Consider the following 23,869-nt stretch of genomic DNA (forward strand, 5'->3'; position numbering starts at 1 on the left):
ACTTGGGGTGCCTGGGTGGCTCAGTCAGTTAAGCATTTGACTTCGGCCCAGGTCATGACCTCACAGTTCATGGATTCGAGCCCTGTGTTGGGTTCTGTGCTGACAGCTTGGAGCCTGGAGCCTGCTTCAGATTCTGTCTCCTCCTCTCTCTGCCCCTCTCCCACTTGTTCTCTGTCTTTGTCTCTTAAAAATAAATATATGTTAAAAAAATAAAAAAAAAGAAATTTATTTTCTTAAACATTGTAACTGCTATAAACCCCAAATATCCTTGTTATACTGATCAAATGAAAATGCTAAAAGCAAACTTGTCCTCTAATTTTAGATTTTATATAAATTCGTAAATGTTTTCAGGATAAAGAAAAGTATACTTCAGATATTCTGGTGTAATCCAATTCAAAGTATCATCCCTGAAAGAAAGATGAATCTGAGAATCTAGGCATACTTAAAAAAATGTGTGCCAGTGTTTATTTAGGATCCCTTCTATTTTATTAGAAACAGGAACAGTAATTTCACCAGCAGGAAATAATACAAGTAAGTGTAACACTCCTTTGATTGTTGTTCATTGGAGACCTTTTGGATCCAAGGTCAGAATCCAAGTAAGAAATTATTAAACACCCAGTCCCTGACGATTCATTTAAGTCCTGCTCAACTAGATGAAGGCTCCCACCGGGAGGAAAAGTCGCTGTTCCTCCCAGCTGGCTTTGCGTTTCTTTCAGTGCTCTCAAGAACTTCGTAGGGGCAGTTTTGCTCTGCTGCGTCAGGCTGCTGGACAAGAGTTGATGCTCACGGCGCCGCTGACCAGGGCTGCTTTACTGAAGCTCACGGGCCGCCCGTCAATCACAAAGTGACGGATACAGCCTGTGAAGGGTCTGCTGGGGGCCAAGCGCGGGGTCAGCAGAGACTCTGAAAAAAAGAAAGAAACAAAAAACCAAGATTGCAAGTGAGGCATTCCAAGTCCAAATATTACTTGGGCAGAAATATACATAGTAACTGCTCACATCATCAAGATGATTTCCATGTCAAAAATGGAATATAATTATAATTGACTCCTTTTCTCAGGAACTTTATCTGCCTTTGAAGAAATATGAACATGTGGTAATTTTAAAGTTTTGCCATGTTTTCCCTGATCAAATTTCTGAGTAGATTTCATTTGTCTTCCAGGGCTGAAATCTACCACTTATATATAAAGCTTCGGTAGTGAATTTTCAGGATCTATACTTATTTTTGTGTGATTTAATGAGAAAAGGGAAAGGAATTTTAGCTTCCACACTGTTTTTAGACTTGGTTCATGTTTCTGCTTAATTTGTATCATCACCCTTTGCCTTTAAGCCTCCACATTTTTGCCAAGTTCATAAAATATAATGAGAAAATAATGAATTCATATAAATGAAATTTTAATTTTTCTGAGCTCAGGGTTTGAGAACTATAAATGGGATAATGATAATTAGACTAGTCTTTGTATGGGCACAGGTGCCCGGTAGAATGCCAGGGGAACCTTCTCCCCTTATCTTAATTAGAGATCTAGAAGAAGCCTTATGCTTATTAATTGTACAGATAAAATTAAATGTGTTGGATGATAGAAGCAATATAATTTAAAGCAATTGAGAGGACTTAGAAATTTCATGGAATTAAAATCCATTTAGTCAAAGCTTATTATTATGAACAAACAGCTATGTGAGCAGTAGCAGATAAGAGACGGAAAACACTTTGAAATCACTAACTCAGGAAGAAACATAAAACAGGACAGCAAATTAAATACCATCAAGCAGCTGTAATAAGTTTTCTAAGCAGTGTAGATTAAGACTGTGCAGAAGCTTTGTACTGAAAATAAATCATGGAAATAGCATTTCATATTTAGAATAATTATCAAGTTTTAGATTTGGAAGGGGGCTGAGATCAATTCCCTTTGTCTCTAGATTAGTATGACTATATATATTCTTCAAGGCTGCTCAGTGTACTCCATCACCAGAATAAAAATGAGTGAACAGGAAAGAGTGTAAGGGGCAGAAACATCTATTTCTTCTGCCCATTTTGGATACTAGTTTTAGAACATGCCTTTTCATTCTGCTCAAGCTTACCACCCTTGGTTTATGGGGAACATCATCTAGAGAAAATAATTCATATAGAAATTATGGTCTGCATAATTCACCACACAATTTATGGTAGGTAGTGACAATAAAGTACCCCAGTACCCTAAGTAACTGATTAATAAAATCAACACGGTATTAAGAACATTCCTTGGGTTAAAAGCCTGACTATGATAGAATAATGCAGGCTTTTCAGTAGAGGAACAGTCAAATGTGTGTGTATGTGTGGATTACATTATTTTAATTAAAAACTTTTTTTAATTTTATTTTTTATTTTTTAAAATTTACATCCAAATTAGCATATAGTGCAACAATGATTTCAGGAGTAGATTCCTTAATGCCCCTCACCCATTTAGCCATTCCCCCTCCCAACAACCCCTCCCGTAACCCTCAGTTGTTCTCCATATTTGTGAGTCTCTTCTGTTTTGTCCCCCTCCCTGTTTTTAAATTATTTTTGTTTCCTTTCCCTTATGTTCATCTGTTTTGTCTCTTAAAGTCCTCATATGAGTGAAGTCATACGATTTTTGTCTTTCTCTGACTGACTAATTTCACTTAGCATAATACCCTCCAGTTCCATCCACGTAGTTGCAAATGGCAAGATTTCATTCTTTTGGATTGCCGAGTAATACTCCATTGTATATATATACCACATCTTCTTTATCCATTCATCCATCAATGGACATTTGGGCTCTTTCCATACTTCGGCTATTGTTGATAGTGCTGCTATAAACATGGGGGTTGCATATGTCCCTTCGAAACAGCACACCTGTATCCCGTGGATAAATGCCTAGTAGTGCAATTGCTGGGTTGTAGGGTAGTTCTATTTTTAGTTTTTTGAGGAACCTCCGTACTGTTTTCCAGAGTGGCTGTATCAGCTTCCATTCCCACAATTTTTTTTAATTTCTAATTTTGATTTTTAAATTATACAATAAAATTGACTTTGGGGAATATAGTTCATTAAATGCATTAACTTTTTATTGACAGAAATAGTGTTATCAGGGTTCGCATGATAGAAGAGAACTGGTTGGAATTCCAATAGGATTCCAAATAAGAGGTTTATTTATGCCTTAATTTCCTTTATTCTTTTTTCATGCCTCGGTTTCTGATGTGATTTTAGTGGAATTAATGTTGAACAGCTCAATGTGATGTAATTAATGACATTCAGCTTAAATTATAATTGCTTTCGTTCTAGCCTTGCTGGCACATTTCTAGATGGAATTAAAAGCTGTAATGGTGCAGTGGGTTGGTGGTTAGCTCCCCCTGGCCCACTAGTTCCTGTGTGCGGGCTCCTTAGCTAAAATTTGCTGTTCATTATATGCCTCAGGCAGGCTGAGTCTGGCTTCAGGTCCACCTTTCCCACCCAGTCTATGGAGCTTAGCAGCTCTTGTAGTGGGAGATGATGGCAGTGTGTAATGCTGGGATCACACTCTGACAACAGACAAGAATCAAGGAGAAATACTTGTTTGAATGATAGAGTAAAGCACTTTGGTGCAAAGGAAAGAACAAATACTGTCAGTTCCGTGAAGGAGGGCCGTGCTTGTTTTGTCCTTCTCTGGGAGCCCAGCACAGTGCTTAGTAGACCGTGAATGTTTGTTTTGTGTTGAATGAAGTCACGGGCCCCTAGCAGCAAGGAGTATACTATTGAATTTCAACAATAGTCTGTGGTTAAGTGTTACAAAAGGGATATGTAAATGTAGCACATTCTAGGAAGAGCAGGGGATGTGTGTGTGAGTAGAGGTGGGAGCTGAGTCCTAAAGGTCAATAAGGGGTTAAATTGGGAAAAGAGTGGGAGAAGTTGTTCCTCCAAACGTATGGAGGGAGGGAAGCAAGAACATTTCCCTGTGTGCTATTAAAGGCCCGGAGCAAGGAGAGCATTGCTGAGCATTCAGAAAACTGTAAGTCTCAGAAGGTGTGGAGAGACCCCAGAGGCAGGGGTAAGGAGGGGCCAGAAGATCAAGGGCCTTGCTAAATTTGGTGTTGCACGCTCTTGGGAACGTGTGAAATATTTTAAACCACGTTGTGGTTTCCAGGAAGAAGGCAATGTACAGAAACAGAAGAACTGACACTTCTTATGTACCGCCTGCAGGAAGTTCAGTGGTGGCCTTTGCCAGAATCCCTTTGAGAACCGCGGCCTGGAGCCAAAGGAGAGGGCTGGGGAATGGAGATGGGCGCGGATAGTGGACGTAAAGAAGAGGAAGGTCTCAACTGTTTCATCAGTGAGTTACTGTTATTGTCAATACTAGTATTTGAAAAATTCATGTTACAAAGCAGAGGAATGCTTAGATGGTATGATTTTGTGACTACCCAGTGTCAGGTGCTTAATTTTATCTGTGTTTTCTCACTCTCTTTTTTTTCCCTCTCACTCTCTTCATTAAAGTATTACTTGCCTTTACATGGGTCAGTCTAAAATAATCTAGGTAGGACACAAGGAAAAACCATGTTAAGTTTTTCCTTAAAATCTCCACCAAATTCCAGATGTAAAAGCTGGGGTTTCTCTTTCTCTCTCTCTCTCTCTCTCTCTCTCTCTTTAGCTTTAACATTCAGTTTTTCCAAGTTAGTGAAATGTGTGAAACAAACACTTTCAATAGGTCATGGTCCCTGCTCCGGAGGTTTAAAACAATTGTGGGGGGTCCATGAGAGTCCTTCTGTGACCATCCTGGATTGTACCAGCAGCAATGTTACTGATGATGTTTGCAGGATGGCAGCTGGGAACCTCTCTTTGGGACTGTCACTTCATAGGGACAAAAGAACTTATGGTCTGCAGCTGTTTTCACAATTCAGACTAATCTTGGACAAGGAGAACTATGTATTTCTCAGTAAGAAAGAACTTCTTTCTTAGTAAGGAAGGGAAGTAATTACCAGCAAACTTTTAGTCCCCCAAGATTCTCAGATCTTAGAGCAGTATTAGTAAATGGGTTTTCTTTGTGTTAGAGAAAAAAGTAGGGTGTGTGTTTCACTATGTGGATCTGAGAAATGGAAAAGAGAAAAAAAATAGCATATATAGCAAAGGGAGAGTAATATCTACAAGGTAGGAGTCTGGAGCGTGGTTCTATACTTGTTCCTATGAAAGGACATTGTATATAAAATCCTTGGAGGTGAATTAGGAAAACATATGGCTCAATAATTAATACTATAATAACAATAATGAGAACTTACTGTTTTTTGGATTTGGAAACTTGTCCCTTTTAAATAACTCTTACCTGGAACACCTCCAACAAATACAGGCTCCCTGTGATCAACTGGTTTTGGATTCAGGGGTCCAACCACGTGGTTGACTTCGGAGTCTACATCCAACTGAACCACATTTGAATCTCTAATAACTGAAATACAAGGAAAAGACTGGTCAAACACGACACTGGAATCATTAATCTTCACACAAAAGGGACTCATTTATAACAGCAATGGCTTATATTTGTTCCAGAATAAACCCCACACTTTCTTCTATATCATTATAAACTTCAACGTCTAACCGAGCAATCACTGTAACATTTTCCTGTGAAAGGGAGAATATTTAGGATACTTTTTCTCCTACTTTTCCTTTGCTCCATAAATTGTGCATTATTTAAACAACCCCTTAAGACCGTTTTGGCAGTATTCAAATGTTCAAATCACGTGTGGATTCAATATATATGGTAACATGCGATTTTTTTTTTCTTGGCCATGTTTAGACTGTCATCCATTCCCTATTTTATCATATAAGTTGTAGTCTAAGTTCTCCTAAGCCATCACTCCACACATGGGAGTGTAGGCTCTCTTTACAAAGGAAGCCCAGGACACTCTGTTTTCCTCACCTGTAATTCTGTGCCATCTGCCATCACAGAGACTCTGCTTGGGTGTTACTGAGGTGGAAAAGTCTCGGATGCCATTGTTGACTTTCACTATGACCTGCAAAAGACAGGGAACATTATTATATAATTTCATCTCTCCTTCTCCTGATAAAACTAGATTTCTTAAATTAACCACATGCAAACGATTAGCTTTGCAATGTGAACACAAGGGGTCACTCTTTGGTAGGCTATAGAGAGTAAACTGTTCCTAGGAGAGGACAAAATAATGACACAGGAGAGAAGCTGGGGGGGAGGGACAAGAAGATAATAGCATAAATTCCTTTAATTTCAAAAGACGGAATGTGTTCTGCAAAGCAGGTTAAGGTATTGGTGGAGCCAGACTGCCTGGGTTCGTACCCGGTGCCCCAGTCACCTCACTCTGTGCCTCTGTTTCCTCATTTGTAAAACCTACCTCACAGAGCCACTGCGGGGGGGGGGTGGGGGGCGGGGGGGTTTTTAATGAGTTAGTCCATAGGAAACATTTAGAACAGTTCCTGACACACAGTAAGTGCCATATAAGGATTTTATCATCATATGGTTTACCAGTACCAGAATTAAAAAAAAATCAGTTCTATTAAGTTAGGGACATAAATGAAAATATGCTGCTTTTTCTTTAATATTTATTCAAACACTTTCATGAATGTTCTTTAGTCATAATTTTTAAGGATGAAAGTGGTGCTTAACTATAACAATTTTTTGATTTCTAGCAATTGAAAAGAATATATATGTTTATGTACATATACGCACATATACACATCTGGTATGCACATATATTGTAGAGAGAAAGATGCTTTAGAGTTCATTTTGACAGCTGGATATGTTTGCTGCTCTCATTTGTTGTAAAAATGCTTTCTTTTATTACAATCTTTTAATTCCATTTTGTTGATGATTTTTTTTTTTTTTTTTTTTTTTAGCTTTGTCACATTTTCATGGCTCTTTGCTCTAATGGAATCAGTTCCCAACTATGAGTCTGAATCTAAGTACTGCCTGCATTTAAATTCCACGTATAGCTTCCCTATTGGGTTTTCTTTTTTTCCACTTAGGAAAGATTGATGAACTAATTCTGTGACATAAATCCGCTTCAGATCTAGAATCCAAGGTCAAAGGAGATAGATGGTCTATTAAAACAACTTTTGGGGCGCCTGGGTGGCGCAGTCGGTTAAGCGTCCGACTTCAGCCAGGTCACGATCTCGCGGTCCGTGAGTTCGAGCCCCGCGTCAGGCTCTGGGCTGATGGCTCGGAGCCTGGAGCCTGTTTCCGATTCTGTGTCTCCCTCTCTCTCTGCCCCTCCCCCGTTCATGCTCTGTCTCTCTCTGTCCCAAAAATAAATAAAAAGCGTTGAAAAAAAAAAAAAAAAAAAAAAAAAAAAACAACTTTTCCCACACTACCTGCCCCTTTTTCATGTGAACATTCAGGTACTCTCCGCTGACACTGTGGCCATGAACGAGGGTTCCGGAACTGCTTCTGGGACGGACTTCAAATGCAATCTCAAACTTCAGTCCAATATTGAAAGACTCATCTGTGGAGAGAAACGTTAGCTCTCAAAAGCAGCCACCTAAATTTTGCAACCATGGTGTGATTTTGTAATTATGTATTTTTATACCTGTTTTTGAAAGTTTGGCAGATTTTTCAATCGGTAAAGCAGAAAGTGGTATCTCCCATGTCAGACACACGGTGGGCAAGCCCCATGGGGTCTGAGATAACTAGCACCCCACTCCTGCTGGGCGGCGTGGGGTGTGGGCTGGGGGCAGCATGTGGAAAAGGCGCCATGGCTGTGGGAACTCAGTGGAGGAGAAACTGATTCCGGCCAGCCGGACCACTTAACGCTTCCAAGTGAGGAGGAGAAAAGAGCAACCTGGGCAGAGGAAGTGGTCTGGACACGAGTACAGAGCCTGGGACTTTTGGGGAGCCCTGTGGAGGCCAGGGTGGCTGGGCTGTCCCTTGCAAGCGTAGAGGGAGGCCTGGCGAGTGGGGAGCCCTGGGTGGGGGGGGGGGGGGGGGGGAAGGGCGCTAGAGCTCCCGCAGGGAAGTTTCCCTTTATTTTGCTCAAGGGAGTGGACTTGATCAGGTCTGTATTTTAAAATAAGTTTTGATAAAGGTAACTGCTACCAGGACTGCAGAGCACTTCAGAGGAAAGGAAACGTGAGAGCCGTAGAAGCAGTTAGGAGCTGCTGTTGCAGTGATGCAAGAAAATGAACTCTTTTTGAGAACGTCCGAGCTCACTCCAAGACCTGCACTTGGCTGCACTGCCATGCCTAATGTTTGCTCTATGGAATATTTGTTGGGGTGGCTTGGATGGTGATTGCGTGTAGTCTGTTAGGGCTTTATGTATTTATTTTCAGAACTATCACGTTCCATCCCTCGGCACAGGTACCGACATACTGGAGGTATACAATAAAAACTTGGTTCAATGAATGACAGAGTCATAGGTGAGGAGACTAAAAATCCAGACATAAAATTTCTAAAGGGTGGGGATGCAGGGCAAAGGGAGGAAGCGGAACTTCCTTTGGTAGGGACAATGGGTCATGCTAAGAGGCAGCAGAGAAGGACGAGAGCAGGGTGGCTAAGAGTTGACCCAGGTTAGACCACAGAGCAGCACAGGAAATTCTAAAAGAGCCCAGATGGTCTACATCAGAGTTGTGGCAGCTGCGGAGAAGCTCTGGTCAGGGGAAGCAAACAGGGACGGACGTACATGACCGGTCTGGCATGGCAGGAGGCGAGAAAGGCGATTCTTGTGAAAAGAAGCCATTTCCTAGGGCTGAGTGAGTTTGGCATTCTGAAGTTTTAACTCTGAGCCCAAGATCCCTGTCAGCCACCTCCAGGAGAGAAGGGTTTCATGATTCATGTTCTGAGCGGAAGTCACTGTTACCTAGAACCACGTATCCTCCTTCTGTTGAAAAGTACGTTCCCATTTCCATCGGACCTTCAAAACAAGGAGTCACGCTAAATGTCTGAGATGCAGAGGTGATCGAGGCCCCGTTGAGCTGAAGATTGCTGAGGCAGCCGCTGAAACTGTAGACTGAGTTTATCTGAGAGAAGAAGACATTCCTTAAAATCTAGTTTCTCAACACTCACAGGTGCACCAAAGGGAAACAAAAGGAAGGGACTCGAGTCCCGAGAGAAATGAAGCAGTTCCTGGTCGTGTTATCTTAGCTATCTGAAGGATCAGTTGTTTTCCAGGGAGTAGCTTCTCAACTGGTTTTTTTTTTTTTTTTTTTTTTGGACAGAGAGAGACAGAGCATGAACGGGGGAGGGGCAGAGAGAGAGGGAGACACAGAATCGGAAACAGGCTCCAGGCTCCGAGCCATCAGCCCAGAGCCTGACGCGGGGCTCGAACTCACGGACCGCGAGATCGTGACCTGGCTGAAGTCGGACGCTTAACCGACTGCGCCACCCAGGTGCCCCTCAACTGGTTCTTTGAAGCCGGGATTTTGTATTTGAGACTGTCAGCCTGCAGTAATTAGCTATGAAAGTTTTTACATACACTATGACAAAATAAATTGCAGTTTTGGCTTTCAAATTAAATATTAGAAGGATCCTAGTTTGTTTTCCTTCAAGGATGACAGCTGGCCCAAGATCACCTGATGCTGATAAGGGCAAGGAAAATTATTTTTTTTTAAGTTTATTTATTGAGAGAGAGAGAGAGAGAGAATGAGTTGGGGGGGGGGGGCAGGGGGAGAGCGAGAATCCCAAGCAGGCTCCAAACTGTCAGTGTGGAGCCCAAAGTGGGGCTTGAACCCACAAATCATGAGATCATAACCTGGGCCAAAGTCAGATGCTTAACCAACTGTGCCACCCAGGTGCTCCACAGCTAAAAGTTCTTAACTGTTAAGTCTACCATGGTTAAATAAGCAGCAGAAAGCTTGCATTTCTGGCTTCATTACCTGATCTTGTGGTTGAGCATTTATCACACCTCATGACCTGAAACTTGGGCCACTTTGGGCAGCTGATTTTATACTGCTTTGGAAACCTTACTTTTAAAGGGATTGTCATGAAATTGGGGCTAGTTGCCTAAAATCTAATTATAACACAAGCTCCTCCCTTGTTTTGCTTTATCCACATATATTACGGAATCTTAGAAATGCATTAATCTTTTGTGCTAAAGTCAAATCTATATTTGTTAAGAAAAAAATTAGCCCTTTGATACATCCCCTTTATTGCTAAATATTTTTGTAAAGGTGCAATTTTAACTTTTAAAATATAAAAATAACATGTTTTTTACTATACCCCTGCTTTTCTGCAGGAGTAACCACATTTCCTTCCACATTTACAAATTATGTGTGCATGTGTGTCTGTGTGTATGTGTGTGTGTAGGAAACAAAAATGAAATCGTAGTTTACATAATGGCCCAATGGCCCAAAAGTTTTTTGTCACTCAATAATATATAATGGAATGACCTTCCTTCCTCCCTCCCTCTCTCTCTCTCTCTCCCTTTCTTTCTCCTTTTTTCTTTCTTTCTTTCTTTCTTTCTTTCTTTCTTTCTTTCTTTCTTTCTTTCTTTCTTCTTTCTTTCTTTCTTCCTAAAAGAATGGGTACTTGCTGAACAACCAACCAAGTATCTCCGTGAGGCATAACTTTTCATGACAGCTTATATACCTCTGAAACTTTTTCATCTCCCCTCTACCATAGAATCAAAAGATCACTCCTGACTTTGTAATGCCAGAGGCAAGACAGACACCCCCTGGGACAGTTCTCACTTTGATAGCCTATATCCAGCGAAACTCCAGTTTCACTCTTGCCAGTTGGCTGATTGTAAAACGAGGGCCTAGATTAAATAATCTTCCAGCTCTAAAGGTCAGTGGCTCTACCTGGTCATGCCTAGCTTACCTGGACATTTTTCACAGCCCTTCCAGGAGCCACACCTCCTAAATAAATAGGACCCTTTATTTTCCAGGCAGCTCCAGTAGGAGGAAGACTCTCTTCTAGGACTCGGAGGCCATCAATTATCAGTCGGCCACTGCTCTTTTCCCGAATAAATATCACCTGATGGAGAGAAAGAAAAGACCACATCTCAAGTATATCCCAAGATTGGGGGGGAAGGCTGGGTTGCCTCTTCTACCTTTGGTGTTACAGTACTGTGGGAAATCTGCAGAAGTTCTTTAAAATAGGAGGGCACCTGTTGGGATGAGCACTGGGTGTTGTATGGAACCCAATTTGACGATAAAGTTCATATTTAAAAAAATGATACCATTGAGAAAAAAAATAAAATGCTGGTCCTTTCTCTGAAGGTCGAGAGTTTAGTTTTTTCCTTTAAAGCTTGATTTAAAGTGACAGGCTGAATTTCTGAATACAGCTTATACATATTTAGTAGAGTTCTCAATGAAGCTTTTTCCCGCTGACCAGCCCACTTGCTTTCTCCCTCTCCTAAACTTATTGCAATTAATTGTCATGCATCTTACATTTCTTACTCTTTCCATTACATAACATTGATTTGCGTCAATATTTAGATAGTCTCCCAGTGGTTATTCTATCTTCCTAACTAAGCAATTTACTCTTCGCTTTGTATCTTCCACAGCTTAGCCTATAAAAGACACTCAGCAATTGCTGTTAAAATTGAGAAACTTACAGGCAGTGGGAAAGAAACAAGTGAAAATTCATTAGAAATTAAACTTCAGTTTATGTTTGCCATTGGTCCTTTGGTGAAAATAATTACACGAAAAAATTACACTCATTTTAATAATATGCTTCAAGATTTTTATAAGGAATTTAAAAAAGTTTTCCAAATTGAACTCTGAGCACATGGCAATAGAATTTTAAAATGGGTATTTTGAGAGAGACCACTAGGGCATTAATGTCAGTCCATTTGACAACGGTGAATATTTGCTCATCATAATATTCTCAACCTTCAACTCACATCATGCCACACTCCATCATTGTATTTCTCTTGGCTTCTAATCTTCAGTTTCTTGTGGCCAACATTAAACATGAAAACCAAGCGGCCATGGGCTAAGAATAGAGTCATGAAGTCATTCTCTTCTTGATCTGAGACATAGAAAATCATCCCATGGGAGGAACGAGTTTTCAGACGAATGGAAAACTGAGATCTGGTAAAGGAAAAGAAAAAGCTTACTCTCTGTAAAATGAGACTGAGGGTGATCTCTGGTTTCCCACAGAAACAGAGTGTAAGGAAGAATGAGTAGCCATTCTATCAAATCCTAAGCAGCATTATTTCTAATTATGCCTTAGTATTAATTAATGGATATTGGGAAAGCGTGATTAACTCAAAAAATGTAAATCTTTCCCTGCTTCTTTATACGGCAGGGCTACATTCTACATTTAAGGAAGCATTGTTTCACTTATGGATCAGAATGTGTCTTACTTTGAAAATGTGGTTGCATTGAGTTCATTCACATGGACAAAAAATGCTAGTCAGGAATGAATGTGCATATAAAAATTTGCATTGAAACAACATCATTTGTGTAATGTCTAAAATACAGATTCGTTTTCTATTTCCCAGTAAAAATGAATCAATAGATATCACCTGTTAAAACCAGTCACCAGAATGTGTAGGAATTAAACAAAACTTTCTAGACATTTGTCTCCAGGCCATATAGATAAGATACGTTTATTAGGCTAATTTCTAGTTTGATTTAACTCTAAATTCTTCCCAATGAACATAAAATACGGATACTGCCTATTAGGGAGACAGCAAGTTAGAAGGCAGTAGAGGTTTCTTTTTGAATGCATTGCTTCTATGAAGGTTTGAAAGGGATATAAGACCTATATAAGGATATTTGGGTACCAACACTAAAGAAGTCTTTAAAAGTACTCAGTAACCTGGAGATTTTCAGAATACTGGGAAGAGGTGCTGGGCTTTACAGATAGCGTGAGGGTTAGTGGAGATAGAGTGGTTTTGTGTCTTCAGTGTCTTTCCTTATTAACCTTCCAGTAGTTCAGAGACACCCCCACTTTCAATCTGAAAGCGATTTATATGGGGGAAGGAAGGTAATATCAAGGTTAGAAGATGAGTCATTTGAAATTTGCCCCATGTTTCTTTCTTTGATTATCTTTCTTTTTTGATACAATGCAGCCAACTCCTAGGAGAATGCTGCCGGTTGCATCTTACTTTTGGGAAGAAAGTCACATAGAATGTAATTTATTGGGCAGCATGAATCACGTACTATGTGGCGTTATTTTGGTGATAAAACAATAGGATTAAGGTGGCACAGAAAGGAAAGATCGTAAGAAAAAGATGGCTATGGCAAACAAGGATGAAGTCCAGCCATAGCATTAAGTTTCTGGAAGGGACCGTGTGTTACTTTACTTTTCACCAAAATCTCCTTTTAAGTGTTCAAACTCTTGGCGGCTGTTGGCGGTCCCTCCATACTGATAGGCGTGCTCTATTGCTCTAGGACTGTTGGAAAGGTGGCAGTAGGAATCTCTTGGAGCATTCCGCTCTGGGAACTTCAGGCTGGCAGGATCCCCTGAAGGCGCATCTTTACTTTTTTCTCCCTATAAGAATAGGAAATAAATCATATTCAGGGATAAAAGTGATATACTAGCAGCAAAAGTTCATTTGTGATTTCTTTATTGTTAATCATCATCATCATCATCATCAACATCATAACAAAATAGGAAGGAAAACGTGTACTATTTGTGGATCTTCCATTCATCAAATAGTAGGCCCCTCTCTTTCCTTAAGCAAATGATAGCAGTAGCTGTGGCATTAAAAACAACAAACAACAACAACGCAGCATATTAACAAATCCAAAATTCTAGTCTGTGATGGTAAAGTAGAGCTAACCTGAAGCTACAGAGGTAACTGGCTGTACATTTAAATTAAATGCACATCTTAACGAATGGTGGAAAAGGGAAATATTGACAATAAAAGAATGCTGAGAGAATCGATCAATAAAGGCCTCAAATCATAGACAACGATATTTCTTTAACGCACAGATTATTATTTATGCATGCTGTGCAAAAAGTTAACATACTCAGTAACACCTTCAACATATTTAAGAGCATTTTTGGTGATGAGATAGGTAGTAAACGTTTATGCGACAAGGTATAGAGCAATACTTAAAAATTACTTTGTGCTCTTAAATTGCGCTATTGATTTTAAAATTTAGAGCTTTGAGACTACAGGCTAATATGGAACGGTTGTCTAGTCTTAGTTTCTGAAGCAAAATTAAAGTAAATGAAAATAAATCTGATCAGACATTTATTCATTTACTCCAGCAATGTTTATTGAAAACCTAATAGGTAGAAATGACCTGGAAGGAAATGAGTGATTCTGCATGCCCTCCACGGGCAGTGTGTGGTGTGGAAGAGAAAGGTGAGTGGGAAATGGCTCCTTTTTTTTTGAGGAACTGAAAATTGATTTGAAAAAGCAGACACTTAGATAGCAAAGTGGAAGACAGGCTGTTGCCAGATGGAAAGGACTTTAGATGACTGGCTGGAGGATGGGGTTTTGTTTTTCGGGAGGGTGGGGGTGAGTGGTCGGTGGGGGTTTGGGGACCCTCCACTCTGGTTCCTCCTTCTTTCCATTCCTATGGAGAGGATCTCGCTGTCTCAGTCTGTGCATCCACTTAGCTATGGGAAGAGAACAACTGTGAATCAACTACAGGGGTCAGCAAAGCAATGGACTATCGGACTATGACGGTCTCAAGTTACCAGCCCTGCCTTTTTCTGCTTCAGTGTGGGAACACATAGACTAGGCTCTGTCTCTTGTCAGCTGCAAAAATTAATAAACTCTGGTATATTTATATATGGCCACCAAATACTCTAAATCCTCTGTGGATATATGCTCTGAATGATAATAATAATAAGTAATAAAGAAGACAAGTATAACTTAATTACTTCATTACCATATAATACAGAGTCTCAGTTTACTATCCTAAAATAGCTGTATGTGTGGGGAACCTGAACCCGCTAGACTTTGACTACACTACTGTAATTTTTTTCTCTGAGGGTCTATTTCAATTCACTAAGTTTCTTTTGTTTCAGATAACAGCCAAAGTATTCGAGCTACTTAAGAAAAAGGACAGTAATGTGTTATAGGGATATAGAAGTATCTTAACACAATCCCAGAAAAGATAGTACAGTATAGCAGGGTCCTACCACAGGCAATAATCAGGAATTGGAAAAGTAAGAAGAATCAAGATACTTCTTTTCCAAATGTCTCTGGTATCTCAGCTTTGTTTTTCTCAGACTATCTGCTTTCATTTTTCTTTCTCTGCAGGACAGTTTTCTGCCTTTTCTCTTTCTATAAAGCAGCTTTCTTTCTCGTGCATGATTAATATAGAGTTATTCCATGTTTTCTATTCAATGGCCAGCCCAGACAGGTGTCTCCGGGTTCTAAGTTTCTAAGGAAAGGAATCTGATAGCCCAGCTTAGTTCACATAATCTACCCTGGTCCAAACACCTACATCCAGGTAGATGAGGTCACATACCTAATATACTGGGTTGCCCTGTGTGTAGGGATCAATTCTTTGGAATGTTGGCCAATACTCCAGAATTGATGTCTAATATATAAAATCTTCATTATCACACTAAACACCACTTGAGAAACTATGTTCCCAATTAAATTTAAAAACATAGAGATTATGAAAAATTTTCAGGATAGAACATAGGCAGTAAAACAGGTATTCTTACGTACTCATGGGGGAGTATAAATCGCTGTTCCTGTTTTGGAAAGTAGTTTGACTTGACCCGATAAGTCTACCTCTAAGAATATTTCATAGAAGTTTATTCAGCAATAAAATCAAAGATTAATGTACCATGGTATTCACCCATAAATGAAGAAAACTAGAAAGCACTGAAGTCTATTAATGGTTAAATAAATTATAACATATTCATAAAATGGACTATTAGGAAGTTACTGTGAAAATAAGTTGTTATAAGCCCAAATTGCTATGAATTGGCCTTGATAAAAAATTAAACCGAAGGCCACAAGCTTTTCTTGGTAGGTATTTAAGAAGCTATTGATACAAGGGTAAATATGAGAGAAGATTAGCAAACATTTGGCATTCTAATATAAGTGGAATCTAAAGTGCTTCTGTATCTGTTATTCTGAAGCTGAATTTCTAAGACTTTTTACAAGAAAGGCTAAGAGGTTTCCTATACTATTGAAAAGTGTGTGTCAATAGTTCCAAGGGCTGTTTATTATACCCTTGAGACTATGAGTATTTGTTAGGAAACTACATTTGATGGACAGCTTCAAATAGAAAACTGTATTCATTTAAAGGGGTTGGGTGTATACCATAGAAGGTTGGTTTTCCTCATCAGCCTGTATTAACCTATTGCATAGGACCCACTGACCCGTGCTCAAGTCCCAGCTGAACAATTTCAGGGTAAACATTTTAGCATCACTGTGACAAGGTGACAGAACTATTTCATCGGAGCCTCATAGTCTCCTCTGAAGACTCCTTTATATTATCTTCTAGTAAAAGCCTTCATAAAAGTCAATGAAATTATTTCTCTGCCTGAATCACTTAAAAAAGTCTTCTGTGTGAAATTCAGGAAAGGATCCTGAAAAATTACTAACTTTGGATTATACATAAATGAAATTATTCTATTTACATTGATAAATCGTGTGAACCAAGGAGAAGTTGCATGGGGGTTCTAAAAAGTGGTCCATGCAAGCTGAAATCTAAAGGGAAGTGCTCAAGGTATAGCGGCCAGTGCAAAACCATCAGAAGCGAGAAGCTGGAGGGTGGGGCGATGCTTTCCTCTTGCTGATGGCTCAGAAGCCAGTCTTGGAGAGAAATCAGTTCTTCCTCTAAAAGATGCTCAGCCTCACTAGCATTCAAGGAAATGCAGATTAAAACTACAATGAGATGCCATATCTGTCCGTTAGATTGGCAAAATTATAAAAATTTGATCACATCCAGTGTTAGTTATTGTGAAAGACAATAGGTTCTTTCAAGTGCTGTTTGTGGGAGTAAAATAATCTCATTATTGAGAATGCACATTCCCTTAAGCCAAGCAATCCTACTTTTAGGAACTGGTCCTCCAGACACATTCACAAGGCTCTGTAGGGATATAACAGCTAATATTCACTGAATGTTTGTCTATGCCAGGCATTGTGCCAGGACTTTTCATGGACCAACTCATTTAATCTTTATAACGACCCTATGATGCAGATCGCTAAATATTTCTTGAACACCTATTATGTGAATTGTTCTAGGCTCTTAAGACACATCAGTGAACAACAACAAAAAAGGGAGCTTGCAGTCTAGCAGAGGAAGCAGAGAGTAAATAGTAAACATAATACAGTCACTAAATAAATTAAAAAGACAAAAGTGCTATGGAAAAAAGGAGAGGCAAAGGAGGTAGGAAGTACCAGTGGAAGGCAAAAGGCAGCTGGTATGAAATAGGGGGTTAAGGCAGGGCTCCCTGAACACATGAAAATTGGGCAATCCTGAAGGGAGTTGTTCGTGCAGCTATTTCGGGGAAGAGTGGTCCAGGCGGAAAGAAAGAATTTCCTCCAGCAGTGCGCACGGCTCGTTCTAGTGCAGGCAGGAGAGTGAGTGAAGGAAAAGGGGCCTGGATGGTATAGAGCCTCTTCAGACATCATAGGGCCTGGAGCTTTTGCTCTGAGTGCAGTTGGGGGTGGGGAGGACTTTGAGCAGGAGAGTGACACGATATGACATATTTATAAGCAGGCGGCTGTTGTGCAGAGGACAGAGCATCAGAGAAGTGGATGGAAGGAGAGAGGCCTATTGGGAGCCTATGGCAAGGCTCAAACGGGAGATGATGGTGGCTTGGACCGGGTTGGGGTGGGGGAGGAGTGGCACCCGAGTGCATTGTTAAAACTGGGCCAGGAAGATGGGTGGGGAGGATTAGCTTGAAAGAATGGGAAGGACTTAAGAGTTTCATCTGCAATGAAGGCACCTAATGTACGTGCTGGAAGTAAATGAACGAGAAAGAACAGTAGTCAGGGGATGCAGTTTAAGAACTCAAAAGATTTCGATGACGCAGCAGCATCAGGCGATGGCACAGATCAACCGTGCCTGTGGGTGCTTGAAGTGAAGGTCAAAGGAGGAGGAAAACAGGATAAGATCAGAAACTTTAAAGAGATCCAAGACTGTGGCAGAAGCCCAAGATTGCTACACCAAAGCAAATGGTAAGGAGAATTACAGTATTAAGTAAGGAGCAATTTTAACCCCTGCAATGAGAAGCAGTTGGAAGTACACAGTAAAAGCCGATTCAAAATGTTTCTTTGGGAGCAAAGATTGATACACCAAAGCTGGTAAACAATAACACGGGGTGCTAGAAGAATCCTACCTTTCATAGGCGCACAGTTGCAAACTGGAGGAAATTTTATAAAGCATCAGTGTCTAGCATTGTGTGCATGGAATACGAGGGCAGCTGAGGATTTGGCACAGCATTGTCTTTTACCTTTTTATTCTGACTTGGTTTGGGCTTTGAGGAATTTTTGCCTTTTTTGTAAAGGAGGAACAACGGCGAAGACTCAATAGGACACGCATACAGAGAAGTGTGGACCTTTTCAGAGTACCGCTGAAAATCTTCTACCTCCACATCTCTGTCCAACCTACACAACAGATGGAAAAAAAACCTCAAAACGCTGTTCAGAATTACGCGATGGAAATTATGGAAGCGAAAGTCCTTTGGCAATTAAAATGTGTGTGTGTGTGTGTGTGTGTGTGTGTGTGTGTGTGTGTGATGGGTCCTTCTTTATCAACCACAATCTTCATCAGAAACCTTTACCCAACCATGTAACAAGGAATGGATGATTGTGCCTGCCACTAGCACATTCTGACAGATGAACACCTTTCCTCTCATCACACTGGGTGATTGGTACTGCCTCTGTGTTACTAGATCTGTATTTTTTTTTTTTTTAATTTTTTTTTTCAACGTTTTTTTTTTTATTTATTTTTGGGACAGAGAGAGACAGAGCATGAACGGGGGAGGGGCAGAGAGAGAGGGAGACACAGAATCGGAAACAGGCTCCAGGCTCCGAGCCATCAGCCCAGAGCCTGACGCGGGGCTCGAACTCGCGGACCGTGAGATCGTGACCTGGCTGAAGTCGGACGCTTAACCGACTGCGCCACCCAGGCGCCCCTAGATCTGTATTAAGTTTCTCCCTTGCCTGTTCTTCTACTCAGAGAGCCCTTATTGTCTTTGTTAAGGGCCCAGATTAATGTCTTTGTTTAAAGTTAAGGAGACTTTCTGAAACTTCTAACAAGGATTTGGGTATGTTGCTCTGTACTACACCGTTAATAATAAGTATGGACATAATTGCATCTAATATATATATATGCTTATATATATATTATATGCTTTTATATATATATATGCTTATTTATAATATATATATATGCTTATATATATATATATATACTTATATATATATACTTATATATATATATTATAATTTATTGTCAGATTGGTTTCCATACAACACCCAGTGCTCATCCCAGCAGGTGCCCTCCTCTATGCCCATCACCTACTTTCCCCTCTCCCCCACCCCCCAACAACCCTCAGTTTGTTCTCAGTATTTAAGAGTCTCTTATGGTTTGCCTCCTTCCCTCTCTGTAACCTTTTTTTTGCTCCCTTCCCCTCCCCCATGGTCTTCTGTTAAGTTTCTCAGGATCCACATATGAGTGAAAACATATGGCATCTGTCTTTCTCTGCCTGACTTATTTCACTCAGCATAATACTCTCCAGTTCCATCCAGGATGCTACAACGGCCAGATTTCATTCTTTCTCATTAATTGCATCTAATATTTACAGCTTGCTGTATGCCAGGTGCTTTCTGCACACTATCTCATTTAATTGTCATAACAAGGAGGCAGGCGTTATTATTATCTGCATTTAGGTGGAGAAGAAACAAAGGCTGACTCCACCAAGGTCATACAGAAATTTAAAGGCAAGAAACCTGCACACAAACAAGTATGTCAGTTGCCCGAGCACATGAGAGCTTGTAATGACTACCCTCTACTGCTTCTCCTAAATTTCATAGCTCTCAGTCTTTTTTTTTTTTTTTAACATTTATTTTTTGAGAGGCAGAGAGAGACAGAGCATGAGCAGGGGAGGAACTGAGAGAGCGGGAGACACAGAATCTGAAGCAGGCTCCAGGCTCTGAGCTGTCAGCACAGAGCCCAACGTGGGGCTTGAACCCATGAACCGTGAGATCATGACCTGAGCCGAAGTCGGTCGCTTAACTGACTGAGCCACCCAGGCGCCCTCATAGCTCTCAGTTTTAACAGTGTAAATACTTTCATTATTGACCTGACCTCTTTTTAATCAATTATGCAGAATTAATGAATAATAAAAATGTTATACCTGGTAAAGTAGGCATTACTTATACAGCCAGTGAAATTAGCAAACTGGGGACTGATGGGTGAGCCACCGAAGTAAAACTTCTTTTCACTTGCTTGCGTCTGTTCCACCTTCTCTTTGGGAGCGTTCTTGCTCCCAAGTCTGCTTTGATCTACTATTAGTTCATATCTGCAAAGGAAAAAGCTTCTTTATACACTACCTGGCTACCATTTTACCTTGAGTTCCATTCCAGGTTACAGGTTTTCTTGTGAAATTGAAATAGAACATTCTGGCTAGTGAAAAGATAGCAATTTGCCGGACTCGTCATGAGGCCCAGGATAAAATAGATGAATATTTTGATATGCAGAAAAGTCTCTCTAGACCTCTAAAAACAAGAAGTTCAGATGACTAGTCATGAGCATTTTGTGGGGAGGGGTGGGAGGTGGAAAAGACAGAACATAACTCATGGTGATTATTTAATCACATCTGAGGAGACCGTTTTCATTGAAAAGCACATTGAAAGGTTTTGATTGTGATTGGAAATGGACTCTAGAAAGGCTTATTAATGATTTTTTTTTTTGTAATGGGCGGGCTCCACGGAAATGGATACAGAATCGCAGCTGCTACGACAAGAAATTTATTTCTTATTCTAGAAAGCTTTCTTCTTATAAAAAAGAAATTCAGTATTACACATTTAAAAACTAAAGTTAGAGCTTTCAAAATATGGCCATAAATGTAAAGTTCTTTCTTTCTCTTTCCCTTTCTTGCTTTCTTGCTTCTATTATTTTTTAATGTTTATTTATTTATTATTGAGATAGAGAGAGGCATGGACAGAGAGAGGCAGAGATAATCGTAAGCAGGCTCTGCACTGTCAGCGTGGAGCCCAATGTGGAGCTTGAACTCATGAACCATGAGATTGTGACCTGAGCTGAAATCAAGAGTCTGACGCTTCCCCGACTGAGCCACCCAGGCTCCCCTCAATTGTTTAATTAAAATCCAAGTGAAATCAATGTTTTCTGATCTCCTTCTATGTGCAAAACACTGAAATCCATTCAGGAAGTACTATGTGTAGATACTTCCCCCAAGAAGGTCTGTAGCCTGTGGTTTCAGTGGAAAAAAACCCTTATATTCTTGTGAAGTAATTATATAGTGGTTTATTTGGCATCTCTTGAAAATTAACAGAAACTTCCTTTTAAAAGAGCATTATGTTGTTCCTTCTACCATTTTTCTTCTAGAAAAGCAATAAAATAGGCTATTATTCATAGTGGTCATTCAAGAGAATCATGCAAATAAAATAAATAAAACTGTCTGGTGGGAAGAGTATAAAGTGAGGAGCTGTACCTTGTGGGTGAGACAGAGGTAATGACGAAGTGGGACAGCCCGTCATGGTAGTGCTTATCTGCTGACTGCACCTTGGTCCCCTTTACATCCATGACCACAGTGCCGTTGTCCAACGAAATGGAGAACACATCTGACTGAAATTCAAGCACAGGTTTTTAAGTAGGGAGGCCGGAGATCCAGATGATGGACACGTTTTCAACTTCTACTTCATGGTATTGCTTAAAGGAACACACAACGAGTGGGAAGTTTGTCAAATAATTTCTATGAAAACAACAGAACACTCTATTGCTTATATTGGTGTGTTGTCTATAAAATAAGGCACATTTCAATGGAGAAAGGACCCTCCTGTATCCTGAATGGAAGATTTCTGGTGTTTTGTCATGCTGAGAGTTGTCCCAGTGTTCGTTAACTCCCTAACTCAGACATTGCTATTCTGTCTTCAGTCTCCCTCTGGGAAAAGCAATACTTGAGTCTCCCTGGGGATGTAGCTAGACGACCAGGCAAGGGGTAATTTGCCAGTTTGGCTTTTTAAATGTCTTACTTTTCCTCTATAGAGGCAGAAGAGCAATAAAAAAGAGCAGAAGTTACCATTTCTTTTTCTGAATGTGCTTATTGATTGTTTAAAATATTGGTAAATTGATAATCTTGCTTCTCTTCCCTTATATGGGCATTGGCCTCTACAGTTGAAGGGACAGCCTTCAACATAACTACTTTTTGTGGACAGAAAGTGTTATTTAACTAGCCATGGTAATGTGAAGCAGGTTGTGGGGGGGAGGTCCTACAAAGTGCTTTGGGATTTAAATTCAATTCAATATAAAAAAATAAGTATGAAAAGTAAAAGCTGCTTTTATAAATTATCTTGTGACCTGCTCCATCAGTGTATATGTTGGTGATGACCTTTTCAGAGATAAATCATTTGGGTCGTGAGGCCACTAAACCTCTGCTTATCTTATTTTTGAAATAATAACTTGAGAATGTGAGCTCAAGTGTTCTATAGCCAGTCTAAGAATTTAATTTTATAAATTAAATCACACGCATAATTGTATGTATACACAGCGGGTTTTTTTTTAAACATTTTTTTGTGCTATGGACTCTTTTGACAAGCTTGGTGATACACACAGGTCCCTTCAAAAATAACATTTTAAAATGCATCAAACAAAACATCTAGGAATACAAAGGAAACCAATTACATTGAGATACAGTTTCAAAATATTAAAACAATAAATCTGTGATATAGTAATACATGCACTTCTTTATTAAAGCATTAAATTATAAAATCTATCAGCAGATCTAATAACTACCGTAATTTAAAAGTAGCAATGGCCAAAAATGACATTTTGAGATATCTGTGAGAACTATAATGCGAAATGAAAAATACCTGTTATTTCTATTAATGATAAAGTAACAGGTTGTGCAAATACTACTGTGGTTTGTTGCCAACATTTGTAACTGAAGAAAATGCTAAATTTTAGTTTGAGAAAATAAAATTTTAAAAAAATCTTCAGTTTTTCTGACCTAGGTCGATAGATGCACTGAACTTTCTCCATAAGCTCCTGAGGGGTGGCTCTATAAATCCTAGGTTCAGAACTTCCGATATGCACTATATATAATTATAAAGTGTCTGAAATGCAGCATTCTATGCGTGTTCATGTCAGTCAAAATTAATTTGAATTGCAATTCACTTTTAACGTGCATAAATAGTACTGTTAATAGACAAAACAAGTATCAGAAGGAAGTTCCTGTAGGGAAAAACAAATACTTACCCCTGAGGCATAATAAAATAGTAACCCATTTGGCTGTAACGTTCGGAAATTGAAACCTCCTTCAAAGCCATCGAAGAAAGATATTTTCTGGATCGAAGCAATGAAACTCTGTCCACTGAAATATGCCCTGCGAGATATCTGTGTGGCCAAAAAAAAGTGAATATAGTGTCTGAGATAATTATCAAGTGCTTAAAATGTCAATTTCCCACACACCAAAGTCCATGCCCATTAGTGTATATGTTGGTGATGACCTTTTCAGAGATAAATCACTTGGGTCTTGGGGTCACTAAACCTCTGCTTATTTTATTTTTGAAATAATTTTAGAAGGTGAGCTCAAGTGTTCTGTAGTCAATCCAAGAACATAGAAGTATTAATATTTTATGTTTTAACTTCTGGGTTATACTGGAATTTAGGCATGTTAACCATCCTTCTGTGTGATGGGGTTTCAGCTTCTGCACATCCTCCACCCTGAGTGAGAAAAGATGCCTACACAGCCTCTCTGGGCTTTGGAAGCCCATTGAAAGCTGAAGCAAATGGGCAAGTCATAGAGGAATTCCCACAAGCCTTTCTAGCTTAATGATTCTTCTTTTTGCTGGTGGCAGAAAGGAGCCCAAGATGTACCTAC

At 39.8% G+C, this 23,869-nt stretch overlaps 1 protein-coding gene across 2 annotated transcripts in view; it reads right to left on the bottom strand.

The window, feature by feature from the left end:
- Positions 1-439: 439 nt before the first annotated feature.
- Positions 440-23,869, bottom strand: part of LAMA4 (laminin subunit alpha 4) — a 145,041-nt gene continuing 121,611 nt past the window's right edge. For both annotated transcript variants that reach the window (XM_058735002.1, XM_058735001.1), the window contains exons 27-38: positions 23,245-23,382; positions 21,482-21,615; positions 20,165-20,329; positions 18,257-18,410; positions 13,179-13,366; positions 11,769-11,958; positions 10,742-10,897; positions 8,784-8,943; positions 7,303-7,433; positions 5,879-5,972; positions 5,288-5,407; positions 440-903 (exon numbers count right to left, since the gene is read on the bottom strand). In XM_058735002.1, coding sequence (XP_058590985.1) covers positions 758-903; positions 5,288-5,407; positions 5,879-5,972; positions 7,303-7,433; positions 8,784-8,943; positions 10,742-10,897; positions 11,769-11,958; positions 13,179-13,366; positions 18,257-18,410; positions 20,165-20,329; positions 21,482-21,615; positions 23,245-23,382 — 1,776 coding nt within the window. In that variant the 3' untranslated portion in view covers positions 440-757. The remainder of the gene's footprint in view (positions 904-5,287; positions 5,408-5,878; positions 5,973-7,302; positions 7,434-8,783; positions 8,944-10,741; positions 10,898-11,768; positions 11,959-13,178; positions 13,367-18,256; positions 18,411-20,164; positions 20,330-21,481; positions 21,616-23,244; positions 23,383-23,869) is intronic.

This window comes from Neofelis nebulosa, chromosome 6 (assembly GCF_028018385.1).
Source record: "Neofelis nebulosa isolate mNeoNeb1 chromosome 6, mNeoNeb1.pri, whole genome shotgun sequence".
In the NCBI taxonomy this organism is placed as follows: Eukaryota; Metazoa; Chordata; class Mammalia; order Carnivora; family Felidae; genus Neofelis; species Neofelis nebulosa.